This window comes from Thrips palmi, unplaced genomic scaffold, assembly GCF_012932325.1.
Source record: "Thrips palmi isolate BJ-2018 unplaced genomic scaffold, TpBJ-2018v1 HiC_scaffold_10, whole genome shotgun sequence".
In the NCBI taxonomy this organism is placed as follows: Eukaryota; Metazoa; Arthropoda; class Insecta; order Thysanoptera; family Thripidae; genus Thrips; species Thrips palmi.
In genome coordinates, this window is record NW_023144621.1 from 14,525,042 (window position 1) to 14,543,168 (window position 18,127).

Sequence of the window (18,127 nt, forward strand, 5' to 3'; positions counted from 1 at the left end):
TTCGTCGCTCTGTCTCTCTCGCACCTGAACGGGACGCCCCATGAGTGCGAGAGAGACAGAGCGACGACTCTCGGCATCATCGGTTTGCTGGCTGGGCCGCGAGGCAGTGGAGCGTGGCGCTGGCTGCGATCCAAGTCGCTTTCGGGACACATTTGGGAAACGCACAGTGGGCCAGAAGACCGGTGGAGGCGACCAAAACTCTAGACGCGCTTTGAACTCCAGAGTCACTTAACAGGACTCGAACCGAACGTGTGACCCCACCAACGGATTCCTGGTTCAGAGAGCAATCCATTGGTGGGGTCACACGTTCGGTTCGAGGCCCGTTTAGCGACGAGCTCAAAACGCGTCTAGAGTTTTGGCCGCTTCCACCGGTCCCTCTGGCCCACTGTGCAGCCCGGCCCGGGGCGATGGAACGACGGGGCCGCCTTTACCTGTCTAATTGCTGGCGAAATTGGAGGCAAAAGATGGATGAAATCCCTTGCAGCCCCCAGCGACCTGTTTTCCCTAAGATTCTTCTGTAATTGTGGCTGCCAGGGCTCAGGGCCCTAACGACGGCCTCAGGGATTTCGTGACTGTGTCTGCCGTCCTCGGGACACAACGCGACGCAGAGGAATAATTATCCAGCGTCCTCAAGCTTGTCCTCTGGCAGTCGATCGCTTGCTATCCATCATTCATTCATTCATTCATTCATTCATTCATTCATTCATTCATCATTCATTCATTCATTCATTCATTCATTCATTCATTCATTCATTCATTCATTCATTCATTCATTCATTCATTCATTCATTCATTCATTCATTCATTCATTCATTCATTCATTCATTCATTCATTCATTCACGCAAATTCGAATTCAATTTTCCCAGCAAATCATCTTGGTTGCAGAAACCCTCTTTTTGGCTTGGCTGTCTGTGCGCCCCACCCCGCCCCACCACCAACGGCTCCGTAGTGTGGTGGCGTGGAACGAAAGCTGCTGCTCCCGCTCTGAAACGTTCGGAACGAGTATGAAAAGATTTGGCGCCTCTGGAAGCCCGTCGCCCCTGGGCCCCTGGGGCGCAATGGTGCATCACGGAGAGTGGAGGGCGGCAGGCAGGGGGGAGGGGAAGAGGAGAGAGAGAGGGAGAGGGGGAGAGAGAGAGGGGGGGCGGGGGGAGGTGCCGACTTATTCCGGCAAGCTAAACAGGGAATTCGCGCAGGCAGCTGCAGCCGCTGGAGCAAGCCAGTTAGACGGTCGTCCCAGATGCTGGCGATCCTGGCCTTGCCTCAGCACCCTCGAAACCCTTTTGAAACCCTTTAGAAACCCTTTCGCAACCCTTCAGAAACCTTTTGACCCTTTCGAGGTCCTTTGAAAGCCTTTATGGAGCCTTTTGGGACCCTTCTGGAATCACTTTGGAAAATATTTGGAAGCCCTCTAGAAACGCTTGGGAACCCTCTGGAAACCTTTTGGAAAACTTTTACGACTTTACTCTCGCGAAGTTGCCAGTAAGCACGCAGAGGTTGCCAGCCCTTAGAATCCTACGCCGAGCCCTGAGTGCATCGTGGGGATTTGCGCCTCGCTGCCGCCGAGATGAGCCCCGTGTTCGTGGCGGCCAAATGGATGCCCCACTTCCCGATGCATGTCGCCCGTGCTGCACTTCACCACGCCCCACCCCACCCCCACCCCGCCCCGCCCACCCCACCCCACCCCACCCGCCCGCAAAGTCCTCATCTACGGTTTATTCAATTCGCATAGTTTGCATCCCACTCGCTCTCTGCTCGCTGCTCGCTGCCAGCAGCCCCCCTCATGAATCAGGAAATGAGCGCTGCACAGTGGGCCGCTTCCGGACGGCGCCTTCGTCGCGCCGTCTCTCTCGCACTCGCACCCGCGTCGGCGCGAGAGAAAGAGACAGAGCCATTTTCCGCCTTGCCCGGCCGTGCCGCTCGCTGTTTGGCGCGCGTCAACCGACTACGAGAAATGGCGCAGTCGGAACGAAATTAGACGGCATTGTTCGGACGCGGTGACGGACAGTGTACCTTGCAGTGTACACACCGCCACGCTGCCAATTCGCTCGCAGTAGGGAGGACGTCTGCGAAAACCGTCGCGCAGTCCCAGCAATTCCTTTCTCCATTTTTCTCTCGATTTATTGCGGGGCTCTGTTTTAAGGTTTCGGAGTCTCAAGGCCACAGTTTTCAAGGCTTCATAGTTCCGAAAGTTTTAAAGTTCCAAAGTTCCAGTGATCCAAAGTCCCAAAGTTCCAAGGTTCCGCAGTTTCAAGGTTTCAAAGTTTCAAGATTTCAAAGTATCAAGGTTTCGAACGTTCAGGTTTCAAGGTTTCGAGGATTCGAGTTTTCATCATTGACCAACACGCTATTTACAAGGAACAGACCCCGCAACGAGAATTTATTCGGGCGCGAATTTTCGCCGTAGGTTGGTCAATTTTCCCACGGTAAAGACCTTCCTTCTTCCTCGTCGCCTCTCACAGTGGAGACTCCGGCCCGCTCCGGCCCGCGCACGCCAGCGGAGTGATTGTGGCTCGTCGCCTGGTCTTCGAGTGGCGTGCTGCGCGGTGCTGCGGCGCGTCGAGGGTCGCCTGCCGTGCGATTACGGAGAGTCGCGCAGCGCTCTGTCTCTGTCGCACTCATGGGAGTCTTGTGAGAGTGCGAGGGAGACGCCTGGCGTCAGACGCGCTTTTCTGAATATCCTTCGCCTGTTCAGAGTGCCGACTGGCGCCCCGACCGTGGCATGACCGAAAGGACTTCCCCTCCCCGCTCCTCTCCCCCCGTGGGGGCAAATTGGGCATGCGATGACCGGCGATGTCTTCATTAGGGCTGACTACAGGGCGAAGTGGCGGCCCGGACGGCCAGCCCGCAAACTTGTCCGAATCGAGCCACGCCCTCTGATTGGCCGGGGCGCGTCGCCGTGCCCGCCCCACAGTGGGCAAGAAGACCGGTGCAGGTGGCTAAAACGCCAGACGCGTTTTGAGCTCCAGAGTCGCTAAATGGGCCTCGAACCGAAAGTGTGACACCGATGGATTCCACCGTTCGAACAGCAATCCACGGGGTTACACGTCCGTTTCAAGTCGGGAACGTTCAGCGACTCTGAAGCTCTTAAACACGTCTGGAATTTTTGCCGCCTCTACAGGTCTTTTGGCCCACTACACTGTGAAAATTTGTTTTCACTTTACGGCAAAACAGTGCACTTTCGAACGATTTCCATCCCATTGCAAATTGATGACATAATCATCAAAGCTCCTATTGCATGGGCTTGACAACAACTGGCTAGTATGATGCCAATCTTGCAAATCAAATTAGCCTTGAAATTGTCATCAAAAGAGGACCAAAATTCACCAGAATTTGTACAGTGTGGGTTCGATTCCCCACAGCGGCGCGGAAACGGTGTCTTTTTGTGGCGGTGGTTTTCCAACGTCATGCGCCGCGGCGCCGCGGCATACAGTATCCGATATGGTGGATCCCCGCCGCGCGCGCCCCGCGGTTCGTTCGAAATAAGTTGGAAATGGAATATGCAAATGGCCTCGACCCCGATAACGTGCGCGATCGCCCCGCCGCCCCGAATTGTGAAATGCGACCCGGAGGCCCAGAGTGACGCACCGCCCCGCCTCGGCCCCGCCAGGGGCCGTTCAGCACACGGTAAAGCCCGGCCGCTGCAGTCCGCTACAGCACACACACGCACACGAACGCACACGCACACAACACACACACATACGACACACACACACAAGCGGTACTATTTCCACAAACGCGAGGACAGTCGGGCGATTCCGAAAGGATTCTTTCTTGTCTCTGTCGCACTGATGGGGCGTCCCGTGCGGGTGCGAGAGAGACAGAGCGACGAGACGCCCTTCCCGTCAGCGCAGCGTGCAGCTCAGCGAGATAGTCCTCTACTTTTGAGGGCGGCCCACCGCTTTCCCTCGTTTTCAGAGCAGAGTGTTGGTGTAAAAGCCACAAAACGCCTCGTGCCCTAAAAGAAGTCTCGTAACCTTCGGTCGTAACAACCGGGAGCTGCTTGAAAGTCCGGAAGGCAACAGCTCAGCCTCAGGTAAGAAAGTGGCCGGACGGTCTCGGCGGGGCTCGGACAAGGTGGGATCACACAGTGGGCCAGAAGACCGGTGGAGGCGGCCAAAACTCTAGACGTGCTTTGAGCTCCTGAGTCGCTAATGGGACTCGAACCAAACGTGTGACCCCACCAATGGACTCCTCGTTCGAAAAGCAATTAATTGATGGGGTAACACGTTTGGTTCGAGTCCCATTTAGCGACTCTGGAGCTCAAAACACGTCAAGCTTCTAGCCATCCACGGTCTTCTGGCTTACTGTGCAGTGTATGTTCACTCGCTTGCCCTGCGCGTGTGAGACAGGAAGTCTGGCTACGTTGTCATGCTGACAACTTTTTTCAAAGTTTCTCTCCTCCTGTTAGTGTGGGGCAGAGCATTAGCCCGGCCACCTCGTGGCCGATAGCTGCGGTGCGGCTGGGCTACCTTCCGGTTTCCGATTTCCGGTTCGGTGGTTTCCGGTTTTGCGGTTTCCGGTTTGGCGGTTTGGCCACCTCCTCGCCGCGTGCCATGGCGGTGCACCGGTAGCCGGGGGCGGTGCGGCGCCTTGCGTTGGACATGGCCCAATATCCGAGCCAAGCCGCGCTTGAGTTATGGCGAAATGGCATCCCGAAAACCTTAGAGCACAACAGATGGCCTGCCGGGCGGGCCAAGACCCGGCCAAGCCTGGCCAAGCCTGGCCACACCGCATGCCGACCCAGGCCATCCCACGGTGGGCCAGGACCGGGGGAGGCGGCCAAATTTCTCGACGCGTTTTGAGCTCCAGAGTCGCTAAACGGGACTCGAACCGAACGTGTGACCCCACCAATGGATTGCTCTCCGAACGAGGAATCCCTGGGTAGGGTCACGCGTTGGGTCGGACCGCCTTTCAGCGACCCTGGGGCACGAAACGCGTCGCGAATTTTGGCCGTCTCCACCGGGTCTTCTGGCCCATTGTGCAGCCCCCAGCCCAGAGGCCCCGGTCAACTCGGCTCGAAAAACTCGCTCTCTCCGTTCGACTAATTCCGTCTCGCCTCCCATTGTCGACCGCTCGTGCCGAACGAATTTTTCCCGGAGTTTATAGGGAGAGCTCTGCCGTGTCGGAGAAAGGAACGGAGCGGGTTGTGGGAGAGAGAGAGAGAGAGAGAGAGAGAGAGAGAGAGAGAGAGAGAGAGAGAGAGAGAGAGAGAGAGAGAGAGAGAGAAGACCCTTGAAGTGCCACCGCCACCACGTCCATTAATTATTTCTGTCAAGGTTTCCCGCCCCTCCAACTTTTCTCTCTCTCTCTCCCTCTCTCTCTCTCTCTCTCTCTCTCTGTCTCTCTCTCTCTCTCTCTCAGCTGGTTAGTGACGATGATGGCGCCGTCCCGCAGCAACGAGACCAATATCGGCATGCGTTATTGACGAGGCGCGGTCCCTCGCCTTGGCCCGCCTTGGCCGCGACGAATAGGGAAAGTGATTCTCTCTCTCCCTCCCCTCTCTCCTCTCCCTGCCTCCACCGCCGCGGTGGCGGGGCTCTCTCACTCGCACACCGGGCGAAGGGAGCAGGCTTGTATCGACTATCATGTGTCGGGAATCAGGCAGCAATTTTGGAGAAAACCTGGGAAATCGTTTACGGGACGAATCGTTTACTCGCTTGCTCGCGCGTAGCTACACTCTCAAGTACACTGTACACTTCACGCAGTGAACAATTTGAAACAACAACAACGACAACAACAACGACAACGACGATGACAACAACAACAAAAACAACAAAAAACAACAACAACAACCTTTTGTTTTTCCTCACAGATGGGGTAATATTGCACGAGTTCACCATGGTGGTTTATGTTCGGTCCGCCACTGCCGCTAGCAATGAAGCCTGTCGAGATCGGTCGAAATTCGTGTCAGGAAATCGAAATCCTCTGATTTCTTTGAACGTGCCAAGCCTGCCCTGCCACTCCGCACTTGTATCCAGGAATTGAGCCCCTCTGAGGCCCGAGCGCGGGGCGCGGCGGGGCGCGGGGGCTCAGAGAAACCGCGTCCGGGCGTGGGCTGGTGTGGCGGGGCGTGGCGGGGCGTGGCGTGTGCCGGGGCAGATCGCGCCAGTCTCATATTGAACTTGAGCTGGAGAAGCGCCATCCTCTTCGCCTTTGGCGCTGCTGTGTTGTGTGGGCCCAGGTGAGGCACGGCCCCAGTCAAGATGAGGGGAAAGGGGGAAAGAGGGGGGGGGGGAGCGCAGGAATACAGTGTAGGGCTGGGGGCCTAAAATGCCGACAGGCACTCCACGCAGCGCCTTCAAGACAAGCCGCCAGAACTCATTTTGGGACCGTGGGGTCTGCCGAGCCTAAACAGCTTCAACAGCAGGCCGCTTGAGCAAGGGCAAAGGGGAGGGGAGCACCGGGGCTTAAGGTTGGGAAAGGGAATAGCTTAGAGTACTTCGCCTTATAACGCTGCTCCAAACCCTTCCGCCTCCCTCACGCCCTACCTTCTACAACCCCTACCTTCTTGACCTTCACCTCCTAGCTTCAAACCCGGAAAGAGGTTCCTTTAACTATCGGTCCCTTCCCTTAACCCTCCACCCCTTCCTTCCTTCAACCCCTTCCTTCAACCCCTACCTTTAACCCCTTTCTTCACCCTTTACCCCTTCCTTCAACCTTGCACCCCTTTCTTCAACCCCTTCCTTCAACCCGTTCCTTCAACCCCTTCCCTCAACCTTCCACCAACCCCTTCCTTCAACCTTCAACCCCTCCCTTCAACACCTTTCTTCAACCTTCCACCCCTATCCTCAACCCCTTCTCTCAACCTTCAACCCCTTCCTTCAACCTGCAACCCCTCCTTCAACCTTCAACCCCTTCCTCGAAACCCCTGCTACTGTTCCGCTTGTTCGGTGCGCTGCCGGATTGTGTTTGCTCATGCTTGTTCTAAAGCCGCCACCGGCCGCCACAGTACGGTTTAATTTCGCGCACCCACCCAACTCGTCGTGCGATCTTCCGCTCGAGTGCAGCAGTCCCCATTTTCCATTCCATATCATCGTGCGATGCGATGTATCCTCGCCCCCCGCGTCGAGCTTGGGACTCGGGTTCGAATGGAGACAACTCCATTTTCCACAACTTTTTTTTGTTTGCTCGGCCCGCCTGGGCTTTATCCGAGTTGACACTCTGGATGGACGCACGTGGTGTGCGCGCACTGCAAGATGGAGAAAAAGCGTCGAAAAAAGCTGGTTTGTGTGTGTGTGTGTGTGTGTGTGTGTGTGTGTGTGTGTCTGTGGCTGTGTGTGTGTCGGTAAAAGTAGCACCCGAAGCGCGTGGCGTTGGCGCGCACTCTCCACAGATAAGTTTTTGCTGTCTGACGCACAGCGCGCCCAGCGCGATGGGAGATGGTTTCTGAACCTCGCCCTCGCTCCATGTCCATGTCGGTGTGAGTGCGTGAGTGACGAGGGTCTGCAGACTGATTCCGAAAGTCGTTTCCGTCGCTCTGTCTCTCTCGCACTTGTGAGGCGTCCCGCACAGGTAAGAGAGAGACAGAGCGACGACTCTCAGTCAGTCTGTTCTGCGCGCGTGTGCTGCAGCGTGCAAGTGACAAAACGTATCTATAGCACGCTTGATTCTTTTTTTATGGCGGATTGTAAAAAGATGTCGACATGATGGCGGCGGAAAATGTCAAGGGGTGGAGAGTCAGACGGACGGACAGACAGACAGAAGGCAGGCAGACAGACCGGCGCTGCGGAATCCAGCAATGCATGCTGGTCTGGTGCGGCGGCCGCTGCGCACAGCGAATACAGATCAAGGCTGCCGAATTAGGCGGTGTGCCAATAAAAGATAAATAATGAGAACGCAGCGCGATGAAAGAAGAGAAAAGAAAAAAGAAAATCGAATTTCGTATTTTTCCTCTGGCGATGCGAGGCGTCACTCCACAGAAAGCAATAATTGGAACAGCAGAGTCTAAGCAGCTTATCCCGGACTCAACTCCCCACCCCCCCCCTTTTTTTTTTAAATTATTTTTCGAATAAAGATAAGAGTAGCTTGCCTGCCTCGGTCCGCTCGCTCATTTCGTCTCTGAGCCACTTTGGCGAGGCAGGCTGCCAGCCAATCAAATAACGCTCTATCACGGATCAGCCAATGGGCTGAGGTACGCGCGATCCGCCTGTCTGTCTGTCTGTCTGTCTGTCTGTCTGTCTGTCTGTCTGTCTGTCTGTCTGTCTGTCTGTCAATCTGTCTGTCGGACGGTCAGGCAGCAAAAAAGCTGGAAAAATGGTTGATCCACGGGATCATGTCTCGGCTTAGCTCCCTAATTGAATGCCCCTATCCTCTGAAAAGCTGGCGGGGTGGGGGTGACGTGGCGGGGCTGGTCCGGTGGCTTGGCAGTCGGTCTTCAACAGTCTTAACTGACAGTTAATGACTTTGTGCCTTGGGATGTGTTTTGCCCGCTAATGCTTGGCGGCTGACGAGTTGCTCTTCCTGTTGTTCTTGCCTTTCATTGGTGTCTGTCGTCACTGGATGCCGTTCGGGTTTTTTGTCGTCCCCCTTGCCCTGCCTAGTTTTTCTTCCTGTCCCCCTCTTTCTTCTTTCCTCTACAGTTAAAAATTCTTCCAGCGAATCCTCATCAAGGAGGAAGTGTAAGTTCGTATTATGAATTGTTACAGTGCGCTGGGAACTTTGCCAGCTCATGAACCGTCCCAGTGTTATCTGCTTAAAGGCTTTTACAACATGATGTTCAGAACACTCTTCCGTCCGTGTCCGAGTGGTGTCCGCCTCCTCCTCCTCCTCCTCCTCCTCCTCCTCCTCCTCCTCCTCCTCCTCCTCCTCCTCCTCCTCCTCCTCCTCCTCCTCCTCCTCCTCCTCCTCCTCCTTCTCCTCCCTTCCCCCCACTGCACCGCCGTGCAGGCCGTAAAGGGTCAGCAGCAGGGATTCCCTTGAAGAGCTTTGAAGGGCGCAGCTGCTTAAGGCAAACGGTTGTCGTTGCTACTTTTCTGGTTATCTGGGCCTTATGGCCTTCGGGGAACCGTCCCATGAAAAGTTACGGCCTAATCTGTTTCCCCCCGGAGCGTTTCGCCTGGAGCCTCCTGGAGCCGCCTGGAGCAGCCTGGAGCAGCCTGGAGCAGCCTGGAGTAGCCTGGAGTAGCCTGGAGTAGCCTGGAGCATCCCGGGGCGGCGCGGCCCGGAGCCGCCTGGACGCCTGAAAAGTCTTATTTAGAGGCATCTGCTTCCCCGCAGCTGGCGTTGTGCCTCTGCAGTGCAGATGGCCGAGGCCTCGCCAGTGAGGGCCCGCAGCACAGTGGGCCAGAAGACCGGTGGAGGTGGCCAAAATTCTAGACGTGTTTTGAGCTCTAGAGTCGCTAAACAGGTCTCGAACCGAACGTGTGACCCTACCAATGGATTCCTCGTTCGGAGAGCAATCCATTGGTGGGGACACACGTTCGGTTCTAGTCCTGTTTTCAGACCGCCTCCACAAGTCTTCTGGCCCACTGCGCCCCGCCGGCCGCAAACGACGTCTTTGGCCCCGTTTTGTGGACCATGAAACGTCGCGTTGGCTCGCCCCAGCCGCTCGTGGATTTGATGGTGCTTCGATTCAGCTGTCTTGCCATTGTTGCCTCGCTGCCTCGCTCGCTGAGAAACGACCGCCATTAGCTCCGGCGCGTGCTCGCTGATCAGTGCGCTGATAAGTAATTCAACGCATTGTCAACGGGCCCACAATGCATACTCCCTTGCAGGGCCCGCTCTTCGCCCACAATCGGGCCACTTCAATTTTTAACGGTGTCGCTCGGGCCTTCCACGTGTGCGCACCAGAGTCCTTTCAAGCGGTCCAGCTGCCGACGTGTGTCGGTGAGTGTGTGTGTGTCGATGTGTGTGCGTGCGTGCGTGTAAGTGTGTGTGTGTGTGTGTGTGTGTGTGTGTGTGTGTGTGGTGTGTGTGTGTGTGTCGATGTGTGCGGGCAAACCGCCCTATAAACCTGGGTCACGCCAGGCATAGTTCACAACAACCCGCCTGGGAGGTGACACGCATTGGCGAGACAAGGCCTCGACCTGGGCCGTCTTGGAGGCACTGCGGACAGAAAGGGGGTGGGGTGGGGGTGGGTCAAACTAGCCGAGCATCACAGCGACGGCACACCGCTCTCGACACGGGTCTCTCTCCCGACACAGTCGGTGGCTGTTCGACGACACAACAGCGCGCGCAGAACGCCGTAAGGAGCGGGGGGAGTCCGTTCTGCGCAGCTCTCTGTGCCAGCAGACTGAGAGTCGTTTTCGTCGCTCTGTCTCTCTCGTACCTATACGGGGCGCCTCGTGAGTGCGTGAGGGACAGAGCGACGAAAACGACTCTCCCGAATCAGTGAACGGTACGCCATAGAAAGTAGCGGAGCCCGTTCCACGCAGGACACGCGATAGAGAGTGCGATTCCGAAACGGGTGTCGGCGCCGCGTCTCTCTCGCACTCATGGGGGTGTTCCGTAAGGGCGCGAGAGAGACAGGCGACGAAACAGTGCTGCGAATCGATGCCGGAGAGAGTCCTTTCAAACCGTCCGATGCACAGCGGGCCAGAAGATCTGTGGAGGCGGCCAAAACTCTCAACGTGTTTAGAGCTCCAGAGGCGCTAAATGGTACTCGAACCGAACGTGTGACCCACCAACGGATTGCTCTCTGAACGAGCAATTCATTGGCGTGGTCACAAGTTCGGTTCAAGTCCCATTCAGCGACTCTGGAGCTCAGAACGCGTCGAGAGTTTGGGCGCCGCCGGTCTTCTGGCCCACTGTGCGATGACGCGCGTGATTCCGCCCACCCATTTGGCCATTTGGCCACCGAGCGATTCAGGAGAGCGCGGAAGGGCTTGTCTCTCTCGCGCCTTTGCGGAGAGCCCCACGAGTGCGAGAGAGACAGCGACGAAACGACTCCTCTGGATCGCCTGATCGGAGTGAAAGCCTCAATGGCGTTGCCGTGGCCACGAGGGGTCCGAGGGGACCGCACTCCGGCCAAGGTGAGGGCCGGGCCGAACCCTGCTCTGTCTCTCTCGCCTTCATGGGGCGTTCCGTCCGGGCGAGAGAGACAGAGCGATGGAATGCCGCTGCTCGGAGCCAGCTTCCACCGGAGTGCTGTCGACTGATTCCGTGAGTCGTTTTCGTCGCTCTGTCTCTCTCGCACTCATGCGTCCTCCCATATGGAGCGAGAGAGACAGAGCGCCGAGAACGACTCTCGGAAGTAGTGTGCTGGCTGGCCGGGGCTGGCCGACCGGCAGGGTGTTCGGGCGAAGGGTGGAGGATTTCGGTGTCAATCCCTCAAGATGTACAGCGCCAGACCGCGGCCGACACTGACCGGCACGGCCAGCGCGAAAAGCCAAATGGAAAAACTTTTACGAGCCTCTGCTCTTCCTTCGCCACCCCTTTCCGCTCATCTCCGCCCCCTCCCCCCAGGCTCTTTCCACCCCACACGTCTTCACCTTTTCCCACCCCTCTCGTTCCAAGCCACTGCAAAACTCCTACGAGCATGTTTGCTTTGTAAGTTACGATGAAAATTGCGCAAGCATTTTACAAAACTCGTGTGCTGAAAACTGTGAGTGACGGTCTTGTCACTATGTTGCCGTACATGTTAGCTTCTCTCTCTTCCCCCCCCCCTCCCTCCCCACCCTTCCCTCCCGACCGACGTTCCGAGATTTGTGTGTCATCGAATTACCGTCCGTGTTGCGAGATTGCCATCGGCAGCGAGCAGGCGGGCCTGCAGACTGGTTCCGAGAGTCGTTTCTGTCGCTCTATCTCTCTCACACCGTCACGGGACGCCCCATAAGTGCGAGAGAGACAGGGCGACGAAAACCACTCTTAGAGTCAGTCTGCTGGGGCTGCCGAGCGCAGACAGCGCTATTTCGTCGCTATCGGTCTCTCTCGCTTTTCCACACGGTACGCCCCGCGAGTGCGACAGAGACGACGAAAGCAGTGTCTGCAGAACACAAAGATGTTGGATAAAAATTACGAAATGTCTCTGCCAGCTCTGCGCGGCAAAAACGGCCCCTAGCTGATTTTCCCTGAAACTCCCTTGAACTGCCTTTGTTTTGTCTATAGGCTGGAAAACCAGGGACCGTTTCCATCGTGTGCGGCGTTTTTCGCGTCAAAATATTGGCTGCCACTTTCGCTCTGCATTTTGCCCACAGTGGGCACGGAGACCGGGAGAGGTGGTCAAAGTTTTTCGACGCGTTTTGAGCTCCAAAGTCGCTAAACAGGACTCGAACCGAACGTGTGACCCCACCAATGGATTCCTCGCTCGGAGAGCGATCCATTGGTGCGGTCCCATGTTCGGTTCGAGTCCTGTTTAGCGACTCGGGAGCTCAAAACGCTTCTGTAGTTTTGGCCACCTGCACCGGTCTTCTGGCCCACTGTGCGTCCCCGCGGAGAGCGCGGCCGCCGCACCAACGCCGCACATAGGGCAAGCAGCCCATAGGGCAGCCTGGCCTGCCCGGCCCGGCCCTCGGCCTGGCTAGGCCTGGCCAGGCCTGGCCTGCCGCAACCAGCAATGCTGGGCCAGCATCGCTTGCCTGCGCTCGCGGCGGAACAGGACGGGAGGGGAGGGGGGAGAGGGGCGGGAGGGGAGGGGGTGGAACGCGGGTCACCGGGGGGCCCAGGGAGGGGGCAGAGGGGGCCGCGCGTGTGGTAGGGGCGGTAGGGGTCACGCTGCTGGGGGTGGCGGAGGGGCAAGCTATCCAGGGGCCTCCAGTTAGGGGGCAGCATTCGGTAGGGGGTCGAGGGGGGGGGGGGAGCGTGGACACGGAATTGCGACTGTGCAGCAAGACGAGGGTGGTCTGCATGACTTCCGCGCGGAACAGGGGAACACGCATTTCGACTTTCAGCGCGTGTACGCTGTATACGCACGAATCCCACAACACTTCGCTTCACAAACGAAACCTGAAGAGCGATACACCGATAATGGATTCCGTTGTTGTAGTACTTCACAGAGCGACGCGAGTTTCCACTTCGGTATAAAGTTGGAGGGAAAAAAAAGAAACAGGAAAAAAAGAGCCTTTTGTGTGTGATATGGATATCCATAGCCGTCGTTCCGCTCGACCGGAGCTTCGACCGAACCTTTCGGATCTTTGAACTCCAAACCCCGTTCTCCGCGTCAAATCCTTTTCTCTTTTTCGTCATATTTCAGCGAAACTCCATTTGCGCGCCGCGGAGTGTATATGCAGTGTGTCGAACAAGACACGTGGCGCGGCTCAGCAGCGCGACCCGTCAGCCCCACGTGTGGCGCCACCCGCCCCGCCCCGTTCGCCGGATTATTCGTTCCGCTTTTTCTCGGCTTGGCGTTTCGGGCAGTCAGCATTCTGGCAGCCCGACACTGGAAGGGAAGGAAACTGGACGCTGCGGCGCCGCGGAGCTGCGGGCAGGGCATGCCAGGGCAGGGCCAGGGCAGGCAGGGCACCTTGTTACCGAGGGACAACGCGGACTTTCTCTTTCACTCTCTGCCTTTTTGTTGGCCGTCGCTCCAATTTCTTTTCCCTCTCTGTCCGTCTGTCTGTCTGTCTGCTTCTCTCCATCTCTCTTTCTCTCTCTCTCCTCTCTCTCTCTCTCTCTCTCTCTCTCTCTCTCTCTCTCTCTCTCTTTGCCTCGCCCTGCAGGACGTGCTGGACAAGGCCGCGGAGAGACAGACGGAGGCGTGCTCGAGGTTGACCGCTGGCGAGCGACTCCGAAGAGACGTTCCGTCGCTCTGTCTCTCTCCCGGCGACGAGCCCCGCCCCACGAGAGTGACAGAGACAGAGCGACGAGACGACGCGTCGGAGACAGTCGGCTGTCGTTTCTGGATGACGTAGCAGCACGGCCACGCTCTGTATCACCACGCTGGTGTCAGAGTGTCATCGCTAAGCCGCAAGGCCGTTCTCACTCGGCTTGCAGAAATAACCTCTGCCCCCCCCCCCCCTCTCTCTCTGCCCGTCCAGAGAAGGGACGAAGGGACTAACGAAGTCTGTCCAGGCTCGCCGAGAGGGAAAATGGCTTCCATAAATTGTGTATGCCGCCGAAATGCACCAATGGGATTATAAATTCGGTCGCGCACAGTGAAAAAACCTGACTTTAAACAATAGAGAAACCACATACTCTCAATATTATAGGTGACCAGACTCTATTCTTAATATTTTTAGCGTGCTAAACTGAGAAATCTGACTGAACACACGTTTTTTTCGAATCCACGAGGAGCACCTTGCTAATTTTCCTCGTTTCGTCTTAATTTTTTTTTTCTGGCGGTGCAGTGTGTCTCGTCCTGTCCCTTTGTTTTCCCTCTCCTTGTAGAAGCGTGTCCTTTTTTACCCCTTTGACCCCCCCCCTTTTCCCCCCCGTGCCGTCCTCGGATTCCGACTGCGTGTGCGCCTCCAGACTGATTCCGAGTTTGTCTCTCTCGCACCTACAGGAGACACCCCACGAGTGCGAGCGAGACAGAGCGACTCTCGGTCTGCTGGCCGTGCCTGGCTGTGCCTGTCCAGCGCGACGACCGATGGCGCGAAACGTTTTAATGGTCCGCGGCAAAGCGAACCGGCGAGGCGCGACGAAGCGGGGCGGGGCGGGGCGGGGCGGGGCGGGGCGAGAAAGAGTTACTGGAACACCACTTAGCGCGGCTGGGCCAGGGGCGGGTCCAGCAGACTGGTTCCGAGAGTCGTGTTCGTCGCTCTGTCTCTCTCGCACCCATGGGGCGTCTTCTATTGGCGCGAGAGAGACAGAGCGACGAAAACGACTCTTCTCGGAATCAGCCTACGGTCGAATAACAGCAAGTCGGAAAAACAGACTCCGGAAGTTAAACGGCCTCTCTTTTTGCCCGCAGCCATGTCCGCCGCCTCCGAGGCCGCCATCAAGAAGCTCAACTTGGAGAAGGCCACCAACTTCATGCGGCAGTACCGCGACCCGCAGAGCCGCGAGCTGCGCAAGCTGTCGGCGCACCAGTTCATGGAGGTGTGGAGCCACTACGACAAGGACGGTGAGTGCCTTCTTTTGCCTTCGCAGCAGACTGATTCCGAGAGTCGTTTTCGTCGCTCTCTCTCTTCCGCCCCCATACGGGGCGCCCCATGAGTGCGTGAGAGATAGAACGACGAAAGCCACTCTCGTCTGCATGGTCGGATATGCGAGGATCTAAGATTTCACCACGGAGGGGGCAATGTGGAGATCGTGCATTTTCCGTGTCAAACTGCGGAGTTATTTGCAGTGGTGGCGGCGCGCAGTGGGCCAGAAGACTGGTGGCGGCGGCCAAAACTCTAGACGCGTTTTAAGGTCCAGATTCGTTAGACAGGACTCGAACCGAACGTGTGATCCCTCCCATGGATTCCTCGTTCGGGGTCACACGTTCGGTTCGAGTCCCATTTAGCGACTCTGGAGCTCAAAACGCGTCCTGGGACTTCTACTGCCTCCACCGGTGGCCCACTGTGCGCCACGGCACGTTCGCACTTCGGCTTTGGGGATCTTGCGCGACGCCACTGTAATTTGTTCGGCAGTGGCAATCCACGTGGCAATCACGGAGGCCGTAAAGGGCCGACACGTCACCCAGCGAGGGCCGAGAGAGAGAGAGAGAGAGAGAGAGAGAGAGAGAGAGAGAGAGAGAGAGAGAGAGAGAGAGAGAGAGAGAGAGAGAGAGAGAGAGAGAGAGAGAGAGAGAGAGAGACGAGAGTCACTGACCGCGCCATTTCGGTCAAACGGCCCAGCGGGCCGGCAGAGCGAGCGGAACGAGTGGCTGGCGGCCCTTTGCCCCTCGGACCTCGCAGGGACCTCGCAGGGACAGGCGCCACTGGCCGAAACGGCCGGGGTTCAAATACCGACCGGCCAGAATCATGTGGACGCGCGCACCGGGAACAAAAGTGTCTGTCGCGTTTTTATTTTTTTCACTTTGGTAAAATGCCTTTGCTTTCTCGGTCTAATAAACGGCCAAAGTTTCAATTTTGGGGACTTGTTTTGAAGCTTGCTTGCAAGTTTCACGTGAGTGCCACCTTAAAAAAAATGGCCTAGATTTCTTGGATTTCTTGGCGGGTGGCAAGTTTGCCTCTGATAAATTTACCGAGGTTTGTCGCTGGAACATCCCACGTGACAAGAAGGCGAGACTTTTCTTGGGCTCGAAATTTTGGACCTGTCTGTCTGTACCGCTCGGGGGCTGAAGCAAAGTGGCGGAGCGGTGTCTGGAAGGAGGAGGACAGAAGATGTCTTTGTCAAGCAAATAATAAGCCCCGCCTCACACAACGAGGCTTACAGTTTCCCCCGCAAACTTGCCCAGAGGTGCGCCACGCACTGCTTGTGGTTGAGGGGGCCGGCTGCTCCGGCTGCTCGCTCGCGGAGTCGTAGACAAGAAGTAACGCTTCACCTAAGACAGCAGGCTCGCTCCCTTGCACACACGCGCCGAGGCTATGCCGGACTGAGTGCCCTTGTCGCACGCTTTCGCCCTATATTTCTGCCGTGACGTGACTCGGGCCTTTATTAGATCGCTATATCACGGCCGAGGCCGAGCAGGGAGTCCTCGTGCACTCACGGCCGGGCAGGGAGTCCTCGCGCACTCACGGCCGGGCAGAGGGAGTCCTCGTGCACTCACGGCCGGGCAGAGGGAGTCCTCTTGCACTCACGGCCGGGCAGAAAGTCCTCGCGCACTCACAATAGCATCCGAGGCCTGCCAGGCCTGCTAGGCCTGCCAGGTGTGGGCTTAAGTGCAGCGCAGCCATGCCGCTATCTCCGCAAGCAAATCCCTCCGGGGGACCCAGACCCAACTCGCACTGCTCGCACTGCGGCGTGCCTCAGCGTGGCGGGGCGTGGCGGGGCGTGGCGGGGCGTGGTGGGGCGTGGGCGGGCGTGGCGGGGCGTGGCGGGGCCGGGCGGAGAATGGCGCCACCGCGTTGGTCCTGCTCGCCTCGTTCTGAGTGCTCTCCAAACGGAAACTTCGCAGCCAGCAGCTTGCGCTCGACGACGACCCCCACGCCACCGCTGGAACCTCCCCACAGGAACAACCTCTCTAAAACCACCCGGGTGGAACCACCCCGTTGGAACCACCCTGTTAGAACCACCCCGCTGGAACCAACCCACTGGTACCAACCCCCTGGTACCAACCCGCAGAAACCACCCCTCTAAAAACCCCCCGTTGGAACCACCCCTCTAAAACCACCCCGCTGGAATCATCCCGCTGGAACCACCCCGCCAAAACCATCCCGCCAGAACCACCCCGCCAAAAGCACCCCGCCAAAACCACCCCGCTAAAACCACCCCGTGAACCCCACGCAGCTCACCTAAGTTACCCCCTCATCCCATGCCCCATCCACAACCCCCACCCTTAACTCCGTCCTGCCATCCCCACCCCCACCCCGCAACCTTCCTCCAGACGGCCTTCCCTTCCCGCCTCCAGTTTCTCGGTCTGCTTCCCGAAACAGAGTTGCCGCTGCCCGCGCGATGAGCACGCTGCAGTGAACTGCAGAGTGAGAGTCGTTTTCGCCGCTCTGTCTCTCTCGCACTCACGGGGCACTCCGCATGGTTGCGAGCGAGACAGAGAGGCGAAAACGACTCTTGGAATGAGTCTGGCCATCGTCGCTCTGCGTCGCTCTGCGTCGCTCCGGCCGGCCAGCGGCTCACTCCGAACAACGCCCTTCGCTCTGTCTCGGCAGGGTGCCGCGCCACGGGCGCGAGAGAGGCAGAGCGACGAAGCACTTGTTCGGGTCCAGCCTGCAGTGCCGCCAGTGCCGCCATAATTGCGCGGGAAACGGAAACCACATGGCCTTCCCCCTCCCCGTCCCCCTCCCCTTCCCCCTCCCCCCTTTTTTCGCAGGGCCGCGGTCCGCTAACGAAGGTAATTATTCGTTCACCAAAAAGCAGCGGAGCGGAGAGTAAAGAAGAGAGCGAACGGCCGTCGAATTACTGGTTCGACCCGCGCGCTTGCCCCCGGACTGCCCCTTACGCCGCAGCCAGGCTCATTCGGAGCGCTGCTCTCGGCGCTCTGTCTCTCTCGCACCCATTGGGCGCCTCGTATAGGTGCGAGAGAGACAGCGACGAAGGCAGTGCTCGGCCCCATTCCGCAGCGCTGCTAGCAGTGCCCTGCCAGCGGGTGTACATCTGCTTCCCTACCGACGTGACATACCCATATTTCTGATCAAGAAATATTTATAGAAATGTTGTGCAAATATTTCTTAAGTCTATCGG

At 57.7% G+C, this 18,127-nt stretch overlaps 1 protein-coding gene across 3 annotated transcripts in view; it reads left to right on the top strand.

Moving 5' to 3' along the window:
• Positions 1 to 18,127, top strand: part of LOC117654048 (calbindin-32) — a 76,926-nt gene that overhangs the window by 10,471 nt on the left and 48,328 nt on the right. For all 3 annotated transcript variants that reach the window (XM_034400188.1, XM_034400189.1, XM_034400190.1), the window contains exon 2: positions 14,793 to 14,945. In XM_034400188.1, coding sequence (XP_034256079.1) covers positions 14,795 to 14,945 — 151 coding nt within the window. In that variant the 5' untranslated portion in view covers positions 14,793 to 14,794. The remainder of the gene's footprint in view (positions 1 to 14,792; positions 14,946 to 18,127) is intronic.